At 42.6% G+C, this 20,082-nt stretch overlaps 1 protein-coding gene across 4 annotated transcripts in view; it reads right to left on the reverse strand.

Moving 5' to 3' along the window:
- The window catches only part of LOC122986693 (vacuolar protein sorting-associated protein 13B-like), a 342,876-nt gene that overhangs the window by 42,883 nt on the left and 279,911 nt on the right, over nt 1-20,082 (reverse strand). For all 4 annotated transcript variants that reach the window (XM_044358002.1, XM_044358001.1, XM_044358004.1 and 1 more), the window contains 5 exons: nt 15,581-15,777; nt 12,897-13,078; nt 12,023-12,243; nt 11,759-11,890; nt 6,391-6,552 (listed from right to left, as the gene is read on the reverse strand). In XM_044358002.1, the coding sequence (XP_044213937.1) occupies nt 6,391-6,552; nt 11,759-11,890; nt 12,023-12,243; nt 12,897-13,078; nt 15,581-15,777 (894 nt within the window). The remainder of the gene's footprint in view (nt 1-6,390; nt 6,553-11,758; nt 11,891-12,022; nt 12,244-12,896; nt 13,079-15,580; nt 15,778-20,082) is intronic.

The following is a 20,082-nucleotide window of genomic DNA, read 5'->3' on the forward strand; positions in this document are numbered from 1 at the left end:
ATGTTGCATTTATGTCCTTGTAAAGCACTTTACGACTAATGTCTACCAAAAGTGCTATACAAATAAATTTTACTTAAAGTGTGAGGCCTGTGGCCTGGGAAGCTATTCTAAAGATCCTGGGAATATGAGTGTGATGATGCTTGTGTACGCATTTCAGTTTAGCATATTATTGGTCTTATTATGTAACAGACAACAAGACCAAAACTCTGCAACCATGCTAGCAGCTCTGTGAGGCTGTACTTAAGCACATTGGTGCTTTGAGCTACATGCTAACGACAATGCTAACATGCTGATGCTAAGCAGGTATAATCTTTACCATGTTAACTATCTTAGTTTTGGGTGTGAGTGTGCTAACATTTGATAATTAGGACTAAAAACGAAGTACAGGCATGGCTGATGGGAGTGTTATTATTTCTGCAGGTATTTGGTTATAAATGAAAGTATTAGACAAATGAAATTTCTCATTTGATAATGGTTACTACAATTATCCCTAAGTGGGATGTAAATGTGTCTACCAAATTTCATAGCAATTCTCCCAATAGTTGTTGAGACATTTACAATGTAACCTGGACCAAGAATGTGACTGTGAATCGTGCATAGCTGAATGAGACTGTAACCTCGCCTAACGGTGACTGTTCTGTTTGTCTGAGATTATCCTAACTGGGAAGCCATGATCATAATGATCCTCTCTGTCTAGGGACTGACTTAGCTTCTGACCCACTGACTCACACACAATTTGTATCCTGTTACCATAGCACCTAAATGTTAAAATAACCAGTACACAATGCATCTTCAAATATTTTAATATTTTTGCCAATTTTTTAAATTTTTTAACAATGGCTTTGCATCAACGATCACTATGGTGATATTTTGTTTTTTGCTATTATTCTACTAGAAGGCTGTTTCAGGAAACATGCCTGGACAAGATAGAGAGCGTGACAGTACAGAATAAATGACTGTACTGTTAAACACTGATGAGCTATGGTTGATGACTCAGTGGGAGCGAATTTCACTCAACATGAATGTGAGCTTAGACATAAACCATCATGAAAATGTATTATTTAGTACGTGGCTAGTATTTAACCTTTGCCTAATTATACAGTTTTCACTTTCAAACTGCATTGTCTTCATATTTTTTCAACTCTGGAAATTCCTATAAGTACAGGTCAATTTAAAAAAAAATTCAGACTTCCTCCTGGACCCAACCCAGCTCTGAGAATAAACAACAGGAAAGTGTAGGTTTTCTCCAGGGATCCAACTGGACAGCAGTCCCTTTCATCGCCTTCTTTCTCTCCCTCTCTCTGATCAGTCAGTGAGTGGGTTAACCTGAGTGGAGTTAATATCTCCCAAAGGATCAGCCTAATCTACAGCAGTTAAAGCCACAATCTTAGATGAACAGCACAACTAGACCACTTCACTTGAGGGCAGTGTTTCTTAAACAATGGGTCAGGACAGTGAAATATGAATCCTACTTGACTACTTGAAGAACTGATTTTTATCAATTTCATGATCATTTTAAAGATTAAATATACTTATTTTGAATAATGCGCTGTAAACGTCAAACCCTGCTGTAGGTTGAAAACAAGATCCCATATCAGGTTGACACTGCAAAGTGGCTCTGCTAAGTAAGCAACAGGACACACACACATTTGCAAAGCTCCTCGCACACCCACATAAACATACACACACACAAACAGGCACATAGCGTACAGTGATGTAAAAACGTTCTCTCACTCTTCTTTCACACACACACACACACATACACAAACACACACACACACACACACAGAATACCTCCCTGTCATGCCTGCTTCCAAAAACACGGCCAATCTAACCACAGACTAATAGTCCTGGGCTGATATCTCTAACACATTACCCTTGGGAGCCACACACATGCACCAACACATCTAGAAAGAGAAAGGGAGAGCTCTACTGTACAAGCCTGCTGCTGGAGTAAATTACTATTTATTCAAATTCTGAATATTCCTTGTAGGCACTTAAAAAGTCCTTCCCAAATCTAGGGGGCTTTTTACGCCCCTCTCCCTGCTAACCACACTAACCACAGGGATTTCCAACAGCCAGGCTGCATCCTGTACCGAGCAGCCAGATATTTCAACCATCCACACCACACCACACGCCAGAGTCCTGAAAAACAGTAGGGTGGGGACAGTGAGTGTGTGTTTGTGTGTGAGAGATAGATATAAACTATTCATAATTATAGAGAGTGTGTTCATTACAGAGTTTTTAATGGATGTTTCAATCTATCTCTTTATCAATCTATTGTATATATATATCTCTTCTCTTACATATTTATATACAACAAAATAAGAAAATATATAAAAATGGGGAACACCGTGTGTGTCTATAGCCTTCTTCACCTTGGCTGGTAAATGCTGGGGTGTGAAGGCATGCTGAACTTGAAAGAGAGAAACTAGACCGAGAGGCCTGACAGAGTCCAGGCCTTAGGAAACATTTTATCACAGTGTATATGTGTGGGTATGAATTTGATCAAGGGTTAGACGACAGCGGGCTCTACGGACGTGACTGCCTCAATCGACCCTTTTAATGCATCTTATGGTTATGACTGACAGCAGAAGCAGGGGGGGCAGAAAGAGTGGAAGAGAGACGGAGAGAAACAGAGGAGCAGTGAGAGGGAGTGTGACCTGAGTCGAGGTTCACGTTTCACTGCAAAAACACTCTGCTTGAGCATTCCTTCTGAGAGAAGTGACAGATATTCTGAGGTATGTCAACAACATGGGAAGTGTACTCTGGTTAGACCGCTCAGGATCACACACATTAAACACTCTTCTTTCACACACAGACGCACAAAGGCACACACAGGAGATTGCAGGATTTTAAATACGCCTCACTGTTTTAGTTCAAGCTGAAACAACAGCAGGCCTGTTCGTTTAGGAAGGTCTCTCTCTCCATACTCTTTCTGACTAAATCTACTGGGAAGCGATAGAAGCAGTAAGGATTTATATTATGACACTAAAGCACTGTTGGCAAATCTGCTCATTTATATGTCCTTAATGGGATGCCTGTGCATCATGAACAGAGAGAGATGTGGGAGGTGGGAGGGACAGAAAGATAGAGAGCAGACACATTTTTGGCCGTATTGCCACTGTAGAGTTCTCTGAGCCAATCTTTGAGTGTTAAGAGCATGGCTCATCCTTTGCTCTTGCTTCCCTTTTCCATGTCCTCCTGTTTCTCTCAAGCAGGCCTGTACAGTATCCCCCTCGACAACTCTTTGCTACCCTCCTTTTGAATTTCTCATATTTCCCTGTCCATTCTGCCGTCATCTCTCTTTCTTCACTCCTACCATCTCCCCCTTCTTCCTCTTTTCAAGATGATCTCATGTCCAGTGAGTTCTCAGGGGAGTCAGAGAGAGAAAGGGGGACAGATTACTTTACAACAGCAAATTAGAAGCTCTGGTTTGTGTGTGTACATGGGGGACAGGTCAGCTGGGACACACACATCATACCAGAGCCATGAGGACTGGCTGATGGCCTGCCTTGTCGACAGGCCCCAGGCCTCCCAGACAAATCAAGACTAGCCATGAACAACAGGCCGTACTGTACCTTAGTATGTTTTGGATAAAACAAGGGACAAGGTTGGAGGTGGAGATAGATGGACCCTGGATAGAGTGGCTGTACTAATGTGGGGTTTGGTGGTTGAAAGGGCCAAGAGGGTAAAATTAAGGGAGGAGGAGCCACACTGCATCCAGGAGAGTGGACAGAGTCAAGCCAGGGCTACCAACTGAGCAATGTGGCCATGGATGATGTATGTAGGGTAAAAGGTAGAAAACACAAAGAGAGCTGGATAAAAATGGAGGAAAAGCTAGAGTGGCCAAAGAACAGATCAGACCAGATGCGGAGCAAGTCTTCAGGGGTACTCCAAGGCCATGATCCCAAATGAGAGGACAGCACTTACTGGGGTGTGACAGAGATTAAAAGGACACAGTCGTCTTCTAGCCAGAGTCCAAGACAGAACAGGATAGGCAGGCGGAGGCCAGCAGCACGACAAGCCAGACAAGGGCTAATGAGCTCAGCCAGCAAGGTCCTAAACACCAGAGCACAGACTGTACAAGGAGGACTGAGAAAGGGACAAGGACAACTCTGGGAAGCTGTGTGCTGTTGTTGGAGAGTCTTAAGAGAAAGGCACAAACATCCAAGTGAGACCCTAAAACAGTGTGGAGGCCAGATACTGTCCAGGTCTACTGATCTCATCGAGCTGATGGAGGTGAGGCATCAGGAATAAACGGAGAACTGGATCAAACTGTCATCGGGGAATATTGTACAGCTTTTTTTCTAAGCTACGGCTTAGGGTGTGTGGCCTGAAAAGGGGCTTTTGGCTTGTGTCTGGTGGGTCCCTAGAGTGCATGGCAAGAAAAGACACAGAATACTATGCATGGCATTAGCATAGCCCCAGTACCGAATGAGCTAATTGCGCTGTGGGTCCCAAGCTGAAAAGTGTTTACTGGTGTTCTTGGAGGGGTTACAGCATTGGGGAATAGGGAGGGGATCAGGGTATATGTAAAAGTGGAGGAGAACAAGACATGATTATTATTATGAATGGAGCTCAGACTAAAGAAAATGACTGAAAGCTCAAGTCTACTAACTGGACAAATACATATCCAGAACAAACAGCTGACTATGCAAATGTCATTACACAGTTGAGGTTTATCATTTAAACAACCACCACTGTTTGGAGGCACAGTGATGAGCTGCTGTTTAACGTGGTTATTCAAGAAAATTGAGGAAGAGAGGGATGAGCGGAGTTGAGGTGGTGAAGGAGAAGGAAGGAAATAAAGGAAGAGGGTTTGGAGATGTGGAAAGTGAGGAGAAGATTGGCTGTCAGGAGATGATGGGTTCATGAGAAATATACCATACAATAATATATAATAATGGTATGAATGGGCAGCCTGAGGACTTGAGATTGGCAATATAACTGACAAATAGGCGACAGGTCAGCGGTTAAGGGGAAGGTCTTGGGATTGAAATGGAGGGCAAGCTCACAGAGAGAAAGAGGAAAGGTTGCTTGTGAGAGAGGGGAGGCCTAGGGAATGATGGCTCATGATGATCAGAGTTGTTTTAGACACTCCAAAGCATCATGGGACATAAGCAAAACAGCACAACCACTTAAGACTCCGTCTGGAAACTGATTTGTAAGAGCTACAAAAACACACTTGCAGGACCAAGTTACCGTAAAAGAAATACTACCCTTTCTGTTATCAGTGTCGCTATTTTTTTAACCCCGAAATGTAATTAGGTGTGTGTGCTACAATTTGCCTAGGCGGACACATTGGCAGGCATTTTATCATCAAGCTCAATAAGTTAGCTGAGTGTTTTTGGCAAAGTTGCACTATTTCTTATTTATCTAGTTTCACAAATCATGTTCATCTTAAAAACACATATTTCATATACCACAAACACATGATGGAATAACACATGACAGAACAATCTTGGAATCACATTCTTCATCTATGATGACATTTGGCCCATTCGGACAATCTTTCTTCCAAAACATCCCTGAAAATACAGAGGTCATTTTGACTCACTGCTAAAATGAGATGTGGTATTTGCTGTGCCGATATGCCAGATTGGCACTTTCCAAGTGTGTGTGTGTGTGTGTGTGAAGCAAGAGTGAGGTAAGAGCACAGATTAACCATGGTCGATGATTAATACAACTTGACTTACTGACTTACTGCAAGCAATTATGGCCATGTCTTTTCTCAAGCTTGACTTTCTCACACTCAACGTGGAATACATAGGGGTCCTGAAACATGTGTGCATCAAATACACACACATATGCCTCGGATCGCCAGCCCACCCTCCGCTCAACCTCAAAACCACAAAGGGTTAAATATAATCAATCTTCTTTAACAATGCTGTCAGGGCACTGTCTGAGAGCGCTGACAGAAACACACTGATAGTGGCTGCACGCTGATGACGGTGTGTCTGGTGTGTGTGTATACCTCTGTTAGTTTGTGTACAGTATTTATATGCCTGAGTCGCAATCATACTTGTACTTGTAGAGAGTGTATGTTTGTGTGCAAGTTCATATAGGTGCAATCTGTGTATTAGATTTCTATGCATGTACAGCGTGCACTAATACTCTACTATGTAAAAACTCTACTCTATATATGTGGATGTGTATCTTCATATGTATTCCATGTACATATAGTAACATTTTCTTGTCGTTCTGCATACACTGTACAAAGGGTGTACTAAACTAAACTGTGTGTATGAGTATGCATGTGTGTGTCTATCTACTTAAAACTCCAACTAAAACCACAGGGCTGAGGGCCATTTCCTTGTCTCCGGGCTTCGTGTGTGTGTGTGTGTGTGTGTGTGTGTGTGTGTGAGTGTGCGTGTGTGTGCTCGCTACCTGAGGGGACTTGTGGGATCTCCAGCTGTACTGGTGGCTGTGGACGCTGGCCAGCAGCACGTTCTCATCTGTGTCCACCTGGCCAAAGCGCAGTGTCTCGTGGGTATCGTTACAGATCACATAGTGGCTGTAAACTAGCTCCTCGGCCTCCAAGTTCCCATTCTGAGAGAAAACAGCAGGGTGAGGGGTAGATGTAGGATGGATGGATGACGAGAAGGAGTAAAAAAAAGAGCAGTGACATTAGAGAGAGAGCTTGTAAAAGAGTAAAAGAGCAAATACTTCCAGGTGTTTATGCTTATTATGTGTTCATAGTGTATAGTATATGCGTATAAGCGCATGTACAGGTGTCAAGAATGTCTGTGTTCTCAATGTCAAAAATGCAGCATCTTGGTGGGGCAGTAATCAGCCAGTAGGAGATTGAGGCGAGGGATCTCATCTGTGGGAGCAACACAACCTCAGTGGAGGAGTTAATCATATCACAGTCTGACAGCTATCCAGGCTAAAGCAGCTTGGACAAGGCTTCAGTCTCACATCTACCCCCTTGTACCCACAAAAATCTTCCAGGAGGCCTCTCGGTTTTGCAAACCCTCAACTTTTTCACATCTTTCTTTAAGCAGCTAAATGTGAGTTGTTGCTGCGATACACAGGCTTGGAGATGTCAACTGTGTGGCAACTCTGTTTGTGTGTGCATGGTTTTTCCTAACATTTTCTCAATGCTTGGAACAAAACGTTCCACTAAGTAGGCATTCCTGTTGGTAAGAGTCATCAATATATTGCGGTTTGTTAGGAGAAAACAATATGGTGGAGTCTGGCCCACCTACAGCAATGGGTCAATGAGAAAGCCTCACAGAAAACACAAGTCATGCGAGTCGTACAGGGATGCTGTCCACTCATACGTCACCTTGCATGCAAGAGAGGAGAGCTCACTGGCCTGCTATTGAAAACACTGGTTTAACAGGGAGAGGGAAGTGTGTCAAGTCTCCTGCATACAGGAATTCAAGTACACAATTTCAAAACAGCACACAGTGTGCATGTGAGTGGGATAGTGAGTGCGTGGCTGCAAGTGTATGTGTAAGTTTTATTTGAGCTCCTTCCAAGGGCTCTTAGGCCCTGATGGGATCTCTCCTGCACACCCCTCCCTGACTCTTGACGCACATGACTGTGGTTCAGACAGCTTCTTAATAACTACTCAACTATCCCAACAAAGAGGGACCCCAGCTTGCTCTATACTTTTAAATGGCAGGGGGGTTGATGGTTGATGGTTAAAAGAGGCTGGCAGTAAAAGCTCAGAGTCTGACTGCCAAGCACGTTCAGGGTCCTGGGGTTGTTGATGCTATTGAAAACGGATGGGAAAGTTTACACCATTAAAAAAGCACTTGATGATAGATGTGTGAGAGAGAGACGTAGAGAGAGCAAAATATAGATGGGACAGCTGCGACAGTGAGTTCAAATCCATTTCCAGTTTTATAGTGGAACACTATCTGCGCTCCCTTTCGAATCTGACACTGCGATTTACAAACTTCCTGCTGCCATCATAAGATGCCATTGCTAAGCCTACTCTTTGATGGTATCGTCTTTCCGCTCCGATTCATGAGGCAATATGATACGCACATCACAAAGGCTTCCTCCAGTAATCATAATCACTCTCTGTCTATCCAGGGACTTTAAGTGGACAAATATTAAGACAAAGATATTTAAACAGTCAACACATCTTCCTTGTTAAAGAGCAAAGGATGACAGCTTCTTCTTCAGACACAGTCCTACCAGGAATCAAAGTATCCATTTCCCTAATCCACCCAGATACTATTACTTTAGTTTTCACAGAGTCTAGGCCAGATCTGCATGGCAGAGTGGCACATATATAAATGACAAGGTACAGTAAAATGTCTGGAATACAGATTGTAAATAATGACACCCGCTCAAGAGAAACACACATGAAACGAGACACCATGGAGGATGCAGAGAAAAGGCAATAGCGAAACCTGTAAAATGGACATAATGAAACAATAATCAGACCTAAAATAACCTATATATTCTTCTATAGATGATCCTAGCCCACACATCTGCTACAACCAGAAACATGATCACTTTCTTTCCGGTTGCAAAGGAAAGCAGAGAGTCATTCAAACATGGGAAGAATGGGAAAAAAATAACAGGAGGAACATTCCTGTTGTCTCAATTGCACATACAACAGCCTGTGACCATTCTGTGAGAAAGCAGAGTGTGTAAATACTACTGGGCTTTTGTGTGGCTTTCCACCAAAGCCACTTCCCCGGGTTAGGGGCTGGGGGGAGCAAAGATTGAAAGTGGGGCTGGGGACCGACAATTGAAAATGGAGGTATGGGGCCTGAGGTTAAAGTGGTGGGGGGCTGAGGTTGGGGCCATATGGGGCTATCGAGTGCAAGGCTATGAGCCAAAAAAAGACGAATTTAAAAAAAAAATCCATATTCTTTTTATGATCTTTGAAGCCCCTAAATACACTGTAGTTGTACCTTAATCTTCATTTGAAGCTTAATTTGACCTAAATTTACCATCCATCTGGCTTCAGAATTACTAAGGGCATGATTGAAGGCAGAACTAAAGGAAAGCACTGCGGTAAAGGTGAGGAAGAAGAGGTGAGCTTTCTGGCTTGGGGAAACACAGAGTATCAGAATAGATAGAAATTGCATTCATGTCAATATGAATAGGAAGCCATTTGGATTGTGCACTTATGACTGCCAAGAAGGTCTTGGTGATGTTATGCTGGATACAAGAGGAGTCCATGCTACCATGACTACAACAGTGTATTATTACTGATTGTGTTATATGAGTGTAAATTACAACCATATACCAAGAAGAGCCTTTTATTTCTATTTATTGCTATGCATCTGGAAGTGCTCCAGCTGTTCTGGTTGTGGTGGTGTGGTATGACCATGCCTGGGTTGTGAGGTTTCAATTGTGTGGTAGTTGAGGAATCTTCTCCATGGTTCAATGCTGACCCTGCAGGCCACATCACAACAGGCCTGCCTGCCAGCCTTGACACCAGGAAACATGAAAATCACTGAAACAATTACACACGTTAGGATACATCCTTCTGTTGCGGAAGGACAGAGCCTGTTAACATTTCCAACTGTTTCTGATTACGTTTTCAATTAGGATCAAGTTTTTCTATGCATGGACAATGTGTGCATGTGTGTGTCTGGAATGTAAGCCTCTATTAGATCAAAGATACATTTCAGCTTCAATGGGCAGGCCTTTACATCCATCCGTATCGTACACCACAACACCACCAGACAACTTGTCAAGTTGTCTGGTGGTGTTGTGGGACTGACTTGTGCTTAATCGTACCCATATAAGGTTTTCTCACCACGTACAAGATTTACTTTCAGTGAAAACCGCCAAAAAGGAAACAATATTCCATGATTTAATTGTTCACAACTTCTTCTGAAGTGGACCAAATATTTAAGATTTTGTTTGATTTTGTGAAGGATCAGCCTTTTGTACTTGACCTCTCTCTACCCCTCAATCCAGAACTACCGTACCCACATGCAGCACATTTGCCTTATAATTATGGTGTGTTTTTCCCTTGTGTTCAGCAAAGTGGTGAAGGCTGGAGGTAGTTAAAAGGTTCAGTACAAGTTACAAGGCTGCTGCTGTTTAGACCAATCAAGACAATATAGCAGGCTTAATTATTTCATGAATCAAGCCCCAATGAACATGTTAATGCAGCCTTCAGGGTTTCTGTTTGAGTGTGCATATATCTGTCTAAAAGGCCATTACTGCACAGTGTATAAAAAGGGAGAATGGTATTCTGTTTCTGTATAACATACCTCGAATGTGTGTGTTTCTGTGAATACACATTGTGTGCCTCTATTTTGGGTTCAAGTTACTGGGCCAAGTTGGCATCCAAAAAGCCAAACATATCACCCAATCAGTATCAGAAAAGCTTTGCCTGACAGGATATGACCAACTAATCATGTTTGGCATGTTGGGTAAAGCCCACCATGGATACCAACATGTCCAAAACACTACAGTAAAGCTGCAATATGACCTTTCATTACAACACCACCATCGCTCTAGAGTCTTATTTATGGCTAAATTAACCAGCAGAAATAGGGAAAATTCGCTAGCTTGCACTAAATGATGTAAAGATGAAGCCAAGGGTCAAATATGACCCATCATCCAACACGGTCAGTTAGAGCTTTTGATGAGTCAATGATGCCACTGAGTGAAAACAAAGGTATTAAACCACTAGCCAGAATAATCATTTATAGTAGATTTTCTATACAGCTTGTTTAATTTTATTTTCCACAGGTAAAAGAGCACAGCTGTTCCTAGAAAAACACAAGCTATTATTGCTCACCTGGCAGTGAGAGTCTGTATGCATGTAAAACCATGAGAGTACCTCACGTCTCCAGAGGCCAGTATATGAGTCAGCACAGCCACAGCTGAGCTGAGCAGAGCCATGATAGGGCATACAAAGCCAGAAAGGCCGGTGTGTGTGTGTGCGTGCGCGCGCGTGTATATGCAGTAGACAAGTGGGTGGAGGACCTGGGCCAGATGAAGGCTTGGCAGGTGTCATCACTCAAGTTTTACCGTGTTTTCATGGGCATAACTTCATACACAAGTATCCTGGCTACCAGAGGCAGTGCTGAGAGCTGAGAACTGAGAGATGACGAGGACCATAGCGCTAGAAGCCCAAGAACAGACACATTGTAGCCTCTTAGTCAGAGTTTACAGCAAACCGAAAAGGCAGTTCCATCTTGCAAATTTTATTACTACTGGCGTAGAACCAAAACTATTCTCGTGAAACTCTACTTTGTTGTGAGTTTGTTTAGCTGATACTCCATCTGGGACAGAAGACTGTCTTTCAGCATATTCTGTAAAAGAACATACATTTTCTAGGGATTTCCTCTACAGATTTACTAGGCCCCTGCTCCTTTTATAATGGCTGCATGCAAGTGCTAGCGATCAAACAATAGGGAAAATCCCTTGTTGCCTCAAATGTCTGAATGCATCCCACTGTTGAAATGTATGTATGTAAAGCAAAATGTACAATTGAACATCCTCAAACACACTGCAATTGAAATGAACATATTACTGAGTGTTTGGGTCACTTAAAAAGCACTTCAAGTTATATGGACGTCGCCTTTGTATGTTTTCATGTGAGAAATAAACTCTTTTGCTTCAGGAATTAGCTACACGTGAGGAAATCCCCTACCTACATTACCACAAAGCTTACAATGCCATACCAGTGATGTACAGTATGTTAAACAATGTGCCTGATGTTTGTATATTAAGTCACAGAGTTTATACTTTATTGTATTATTTGGAGTGAGGTTTAATATAAAGTATGTTGCTGTTTCTACAGCTCTAAGCGCTTTGTCACCTTTTGCCAGCTGTGCAGGGCAGTGTCCAGCGTGTGGATGGCATATTGGCTGATATTGAGGAACACTGGATCAACAAACACATTTGCATCCAACATGGTGTTCTGGGGGCAGCAAGTGGCTGTAGCCTGGCCCTGAAACACACAAGACATGAAAAGCTCTATGAACTGTTTGACATTTCCCAAACAATACATTTTCTCACAAGGAAAGCTGCGGGTCTCATTATTTGGACAGAAATAAAGACAATATGAACAGCTCAGCTGTACCTGTAGTAGACAGGGCTGGAGGAGCTGAAGGTGTGTTAGGTTTCGATACTCCAGCAGCTTGCAATCCAGCTGGGTGGAAAAGCTGAACTCCTGACAGTGGCGTGGTCCATTGCTCCACTGGCGCAAGAAGACCCGCGGCTCCCGGGCACCAATAACCATGAACTCCTGTTCCTGAGGCAACTTCCTGTCTGGCAGGAAGGGACGAAGTCGTCGAGATGGAACTGGAAGAATGAGACACAGTATCTGTGTTTAAAGACTAGACTGTTAAGAGGTAATCTAAATATCACATAATTTTGGGAATTTCCTCCTGATAATCAAAAAACCTAAAGATTCTCTCTTTTTGTTTTTAGAACAAATAGGAATAACATTCTCGTCATCTAAGACAATGGGTCTGAGTCAGGTTAAGTCAAATTCATTATACAGTGTCTCAAACGCAATACAGTGAATCCACTGTTGTGAGTAAAAGTGTGTTTTGAGCTGTCTTAAAGTCATAGATGGACTCAGGTAATCAAATACAAGGTTATTATAGACTATCATTGATTACTATTAATGATTTTTAGAATGGAGACAATTATTGTCACAGTTTCCAGGTGATGTTCACCGTGGAAATTAACAGCTGATGATGTTGTTGAATGTAATGTAATTAAAGTGAATGGCCATTTGCTGTGTAAATTTGCTGCTACTATGATCCACATTGAACACATAAAGAGAGGAACTTTTTTTTCCACCAATAAAAGAAAAATACAATTTTGAGTCATTTTAACTTACAAGTTCTCCTTATAAACTTTTAACTATTCAGACTTGGAAGGCAGTTATTCTGGCTAAATCAGCTCCCTGTGCATGATGTAGCGTGACTGGGTATTGTGTGTCCTACCTGTGCCCAGCTGCTCTAGATGGTGGCAGAGGTGAACTTCCATCTGTGCTACCTGCAGGGACACGCCCAGGGAAGGGACAAACCAGGGTGCAAAGCAGGAGTCCACACGGGTGCAGGCTGCCAATGCCATTGGAGATACCAACTGATCACAGGGCAGCTGGGAGCCACACTCACTATCCGAACTGGAGGGAAGAGGAGATCCAGCAGACAACAGTTACAGATTGCAGATTGCAAAACATTAAAAACACTTGAAGTGCTAAAAAAATAAAGAAATCCCGCCTCATGGTTGAAAGCCTCTGCCAACCAGTCAAGTTCCAGTTTACATCTATGTCTGTCCAGACTCATATAATATTTGTAGTGAAGATTTTGAAAGAATTTAATAAAAGGCATTGAGTGTATTTTCCTTATGTGTTCACATGCTTGGCCAATAAAACTGATTCTGATAGAAGACAAAGTTGTAGCCATGATAGTAGACGATGCTTCAGATACGGATGTTGCTGCAAAGTAGCTACAAATTCTAAAATGTGGATGCTTCACACACATCTTCAACCCGGCAGCACAGAAGATCTAAACAATCACCACAGTTTCAAGGTGGACACCCAAGATTAGTGTCATCAATTCAGTGTCCGACCAAATGTGAATTATGGTCTCAATCTCCCCTTCTGTTCCTCAGTTATAGAGTTGAATAATGGCCAGAAAAATATGTTTGCAGAACATTATGATGTCACAGTGAAGTTGACCTTTGACCTTTTGGATATAAAATGTCATCACTTCATCATTTATCCTATTAGACATTTAATTAACATATATATTCTTGAGTTATGGCCAAAAACGTGTTTGAGAGGTCACAGTGACCTTGGCCTTTGACCTTTAAACACCAAATTCTGATCAGTTTATCTTTGAGTCCAAGTGGATGTTTGTGCCAAATTTGAAGAAATTCCCTCCAGTCGTTCCTGAGATATGCATGCACAGGCAGAAGGACAACCCGAAAACATAATGCCTCTGGCCACAGCTGTCGCTGGTGCAGAGGCGTAAAAACACAAACTGAAGGCACCCTGTGACACTAGTAAAACGAAAAATTATGTCATATGGAAACAATAGTGGAGAAAAAATTAGTAATATATGACCGTGATTCCGTATTTGACAGCAAACTAGTAAACAGTTATTGCTTTTCTATCAAACCTTGTTTTATAATATCAAAGATACAGACACAGCTGTGGAATAATAGCCACAAAAATTCAACTCACTAATTAAAATTGTCTGATGCTCATTTGTAGCTGAATGCTTTTGTCTCTTGCCCAGTGAGTTACAAATGTGCAACATCCTCGTCAGAAGTCTACAATGAAACAAACACTACAATTAATCAGAAAAAAGGAATGAAAAGAGACAACAACGTGGAGAGGGCCTCCTCGCTGTCCGAGGCTGTGACTTAAGGTACATTATTACTGCCGCAGTTTCCAGGAGAACCTCTCCATGGACATTAATTGCATGTCATGGTTGATGATGCTGAATGGAAGGTAATTGAAGTGAATGACCATTTGCTCTGTAATTTGCTGCTACCATGATCCACCATAAAAACTCCAGCAGGAAACGCTCAAGACCTGAAAAACGCTGGTGCAGCAGAGTGCTCCTTAAAAAGATAAGCATCATATGTTGACAATTTTCATTACTTCCAGTTGGCAGGGCAGCCAAGTTATTTTTCTGGTGGAAACTAAAGTAAGGCAGATGAAACGAGTGAGTAGGGAAAGGGGAATCAATTTTGATCAAAAAAGACAAATAATTTAAACATAAAGGAAATGTAGTGTTTGGAGTATGATTGTAATGAAACGCAGATGTATATTTTGCTTTACACTGTATCTGGTACTGTAGAGTTTTTTCTCTGTTTCTTCTCTTACATGTTTTCTTATTCCTCCCTTTCTGCTCCTCTGGAGCTCTCTAAGCCACACAGAATGTGGGCTTGGCAATTCTCTTCCACTTAAAGTTCCCTAAATCCCGGGAGGAAGTAAAAATGGGGGAGAGAGAGGAGAAAAAATGGGTAAATTAAGATGAGGAAGGAATGAGAAAAAGACAAAGAAAAAAAAATGGGTGAAACACAAAAGAAGTTGCTGGGTGAGATATTAGGGAGATGAAGAGAGGAAGCTGTGGTAGCAAGGAGAGGGGAGTAAAAGCAAGCTCTTTGAGGTGTTACAGTGCTTGACAGACCCAGTCCAACCCATCCCTTCCCATCCCAATTCAACCCAGCCCAATGAGGGCCAGGCCTAGGAACTTATGAGCCAACCCAAAGGGGGCTTTTACTTCTCTAGCTTCCCGTGAGCTTCCCCTCGATTAGATACACTCAAGGTAAGCAGGATGGAATCCGGATGGGCCCTGACAGGCACTTGGTGTGCTGGGAAATCTCATTAGGCCGATCTGAACGCCTTCCAAGCCCGCTCCCTGCTCCTGCACACCAGATGTGGGGCGAGGGACACATTGCTAACTCTTTGTGCTCGGCGGCCTGGGTGCGCTCTCTCTCTCTGCTTTCCCTCACACTGGACGGCACACGTACTATAGATCCACACACACACATATCTGCTTGTAGGCATACACATGCTCTCAAACACAAGCTTCAGAGTACTGGCATGCACACAACACATACTTGAAAGCACACAAAGCAGCACAAGATAAAATATAGAAGATTCTTTCACCTCTGCTCATCTCCTCCCTCTCCATTATTATTGAGTACAATTCTCCACAGGTCTGAGGCCACCAGCTCCTTCTGCTGGTCAGTGAGGCTGAGGCTGGGCAGCTGCAGCTGGCAGGCACTGCTCTCTGACAGGCTGAACTCCCGATATGGAACAAAGGCCTGCTGGAGCTCGTCCCAGTACTCCAGGCTGCATGGTACCTGGAAAGAAAGACACAGCAAACAACTTACATATGTAACCCCCAAGTATGTATTTTATTTAGGTTTCTATACACCCTATCTACTCCTCCTGAGGCTAGCAGCATCACATACTGTAGTAATTGGTGTCCTTCAGCTCAGGTTCAAGCTCCCTTAATGGTAAGCAACTACCCCTCTGATGAAGATCAACATCATAAAAGACAAAATCGCAAACACTAAGAATATTTTTTTCATAATATGTCCTGTAGACAATATGATTGAGGCCTTGTGGCACCATTACTACTTTATGCAGAATATTTTTAGGCATTCTATGACTTCACTAGAAAGCCAGGAAACAAGGGAGACAAATATGCAACAAAGGACCAAAAGTTGAACTCAAACCAGGGATGCCGCGGCCCACAGCCGGCACCCCAGCCCCCAGGCCACAGGAGCACCCCTACTTATGCAACAGTTTCAAGTAAGGACTACTAAAGTTAAAGAATGCTAAAGAATTATAGTCAAAGTCAAAGTGAATATGGTACAAACCTCTGCTCATTAGCCAATAATAACTAAATTCCAAAGACATTGCATAACCAGTGTGCTTCTTTGCATTCATTTGAGTTGCCTCATGGGGTTAGACTGAGCCCTGCAGCAACTGAAGCAAAGTTGCTACTGAAAGACTAACTAAAAAACAACACTGGTTGTTGTTGCTAGTGAATATATCTGAAAACACAGCAACATGCCAGAAGACTTAAATTATACTGTTTTCAACCAGTAGATCCCACAGATATTCCTTGCTTAAGCTGGTGGCTTTGCTCCATCAAATGACAGCATTTTACTGAGTGTTTTCATATCCCCCACTTAGTCTGCTCTGCTCTTCAGATGGACACTAGTGGATATTCTTACTATTGTATCCATCAGTTGTTCATCACTTTAACTTGAGGCTCCAATCCAAACAAACAGACTATTGTAACCCCCTCGGTGTAACCCTGATTACTCATCAACAGTAGGATTACTGTAAAGCTTTGTTATTGCACAACAGATACTACTTCAGTCCTGTGGATCCCCCGGTTACACATAAAGTATTAGGCAACTGCAGTGGTCTGCTAATCATCAAGTGTTTGATACTTTACTGACCCTTTCAAGACACGGGGAATCCCTGCCTTAGAGAAGGAATGAGCAAGTGATTTTTATGGTACCTTCAATTTTATTCAGACGAACCAATCTTTAATTTCTCGTCTAGTTGGAAAAACCTACAACACTTTGACCGCAGACCACCAACGCAGCAAGACGACAACTCATCTCCATAACAACATTGCATGACCACAGCATAACTAAACACCAGGCAACTGTATGCTATAAGACAGCCATTAGCATTTGAAGTCCTGGAGCTGTTTCTCACACTGAATAACAATCAGGTTATGTGAGAGTTCTCACATTATGTGATGACTGGTAGGGCTCCATTTGTTCCTCTCACATTGTGCCAAAATTAGCATAAATGTGTCTGGTGCTCCTGTGTGAACTAAACCGTGTTCTCAGGTTCCCTCGACCACCTGCACAACTCAGCTACTGATGGATCAGTAGTGGCAGGGAGCTCTCAGCAGCACACCTGAAAGATGCCAGGCAGTAAGGCATGAGTGTGTGTGTGCATGTGTAGTTTATATGGGTTAGCAAGTGCATTTGTTTGTGACAATGCAATGGTTTACTGGAGCTATTGTGCCCAAGAACAATTACTGAACTCATGGAACTGTCAGAAAGTTGGTGTGTGTACATATGAGAAGAGAGTAGCGTGAACAAAGTGTGTGTTCGTACAATTATATGTGTGGGGCTATAATGTTAGAGAGGAATGGATGAGGTAACCGTAGCTTACATCATGTATGAAATGCCACACAGGTTTTCCTGGAATCAACTTCTCATAATTGTACCTGACAGACTTGTGCACCCGCAACCCCAACACCGAGCCACCGGAGCGGAAACACACTGAATCTCCAAAGAGAATTCCCAGAACTGCGTTACTAAAACACAGAGGGTGTTTTTTTCACCTGTGATACTTTATACACATGACAGCATACAGAAACGAATATGTAAGGTACATATATGCTACAGTCAAATACATTTACATGGTTGAATTTGCGTCATGTTCTCCTTGACTCGTGGCCATGGCCTCAGAGGAGAGTGGAGATTAAATTGATAAGTAAAAAAAATGCTGTAGAGATGATGGAAAAAGAAAAAAAAGATGAAATTATTTTTTTGGCTATGCTGAGTTGAACCTCTGGCACTGGCACGTGGGAGGACAAGGCACCTGTGTATATGTCAAATGGATTATGTATATGTGTTCAAGAGGAAGACTATGTATAATCGTATGTATGAAAGACAATATGTGTGTATACATATGTGTGTATACACAGGTGTGCATATGTATGTGAGTGCATGATACAGTCTGGGCAGTGTCAGTTTCCGCTGCCTGATTGTATGTGTACCTTATCTGATAAACAACATGTAACCCTGAATAGCTGACATTCCCTTGGCTGGATGGGTCCAATCTGTGTTTCCCTCAAGCACTAGACAAAGTGGGCCTGGCAGCTAGACTTCAAGGTAAAATATCAGCCGATGGGTTACCTTCATTTTTGAGTTAAAGTTCCATTTTGGAGATGGATCAAATGCCTGGAAAGCTATGTTGAGGACTTTTTAAGTAGTTTAAATATTCAAAACTATTTACAAATATATTTACATCCAGGACTGTTGGCAGCATTGTGTATACAGATCTGATTTCCATCCTTGTCACCCACCTCTGTTCCTGCCAAACCGCAAACTACTATTCTGCATAGAGTTACTTTTCTGGGACTGATTGACCCATCACGTTTTTCAAAAGGTTAATTAAAGGCAGGCAAACTAAAGCAAACACACAACATACAGAAATGATTTCAATTTCCATGATAGACCCAGGTGTGATCACTGCTAAAGTTCAAATATGTCTCTGCAACTGAAGACTCCCCTAGCTCTCTCTGAGGCTGCGGCTGCCGACATCCACAGCCTTGTCTGCCATTACTTTTATTAACAATATCAACACTGCTATTAGGTCTTCTGTTATTTCACTGATGCCTATATGTCTAAAAATTCCACTGCTTGCTACCTCTTATCAGCCAGCAGACAAATTGAATTGACATCGGCTTGAGCAAATGTTTACTCAGGAGATGTAATGAAAATTGTTCTGAAAATGACTCCCGCTGTGCTGTCTCAGGTGGGCTAATATACATTAACATTAATCAGTGTGGAAAATCAGGAATAAGCCCATGCTGAGATCTTCGCGCCCAAACTTTTTTTTTTTTTTTTTTTTTGTTTTTCCTCTGTAATGCCAAACTCGTAAAGGGGACTGGAGTTTTGGTGGATGAGGTGTAAAAACTCCAGATCAAATTAACCACATGGACAGTCTTTTATTTTTATAGTGCATTAGCTGTGACTAATGCAGGTCTACTTGAGCGCTGTCCCACTAAAATAATAGTTATCTTGGCTAAAACACACTCCTGCTCTTTCTGGTTCAATGTGTCGCTCTCAAGTGAAATACCCCACTGACACTGATTTAGACAAAAGAGTGCATATTTTCACTAATTGGAGACTAAGTGTATATTAATAAAAAGGGGTGTGCCATGGAGGCGATGCTGATGGTGGACCTGTGTTTTTCATAATGACAACAATGACAGAAACAACAGCTGCAGCAGTGGTTATGGCTGAAGGTTGCTGGTTCATCTCAGGCCACAGAGCTTTAATATCGGTCGCAGACAAGCAGAGCCATGATGGCAGTGCAGAGGCCTGCTGGGACATGAAAGGCTATCCCACAGTGCCATGCACGAAAGCAACAGCAGGGGAGCAGATGGTGTGATGTTTGTCTAAAAAAGTCAGAGCGATTTGGGCAACTGCCTCAAACAGGGAGTGGATGATCAAATTTATACGTTTGTATGGCATGGGAATAAGGCAGATGTGAATGTGCTCCATTTGTTTTACTATACGCTGAGGCTGACCTCAAGTTGTTGCTCTCCACTTTAACATACTATCCTCCTCGTGCTCTCCTGAGCTGGGGTCAGGCTGAATCATAGCTCCTGTGTTTACTCCGTGTTTCTCAGGCTTCAGAACCCCACAGAGAGGCAGAAGGAGGGGAAGACAAACGAGGGGGATGGAAAAAGAGCAGTAAGGACACCTGCTTATGATTCAGAGAACTGGACCACACGGTGGTGAGAAAGTGAGAATGAGTCACCTTCCTCTCTCCGTCAGTCTCTTCATCACTTGGGCCCTCTACAGGTGGGAACCTGCGGATGCTCCATTGGGGATCTG

The sequence above is a fragment of the Thunnus albacares genome, chromosome 8, assembly GCF_914725855.1.
Source record: "Thunnus albacares chromosome 8, fThuAlb1.1, whole genome shotgun sequence".
NCBI classification, from domain to species: domain Eukaryota; kingdom Metazoa; phylum Chordata; class Actinopteri; order Scombriformes; family Scombridae; genus Thunnus; species Thunnus albacares.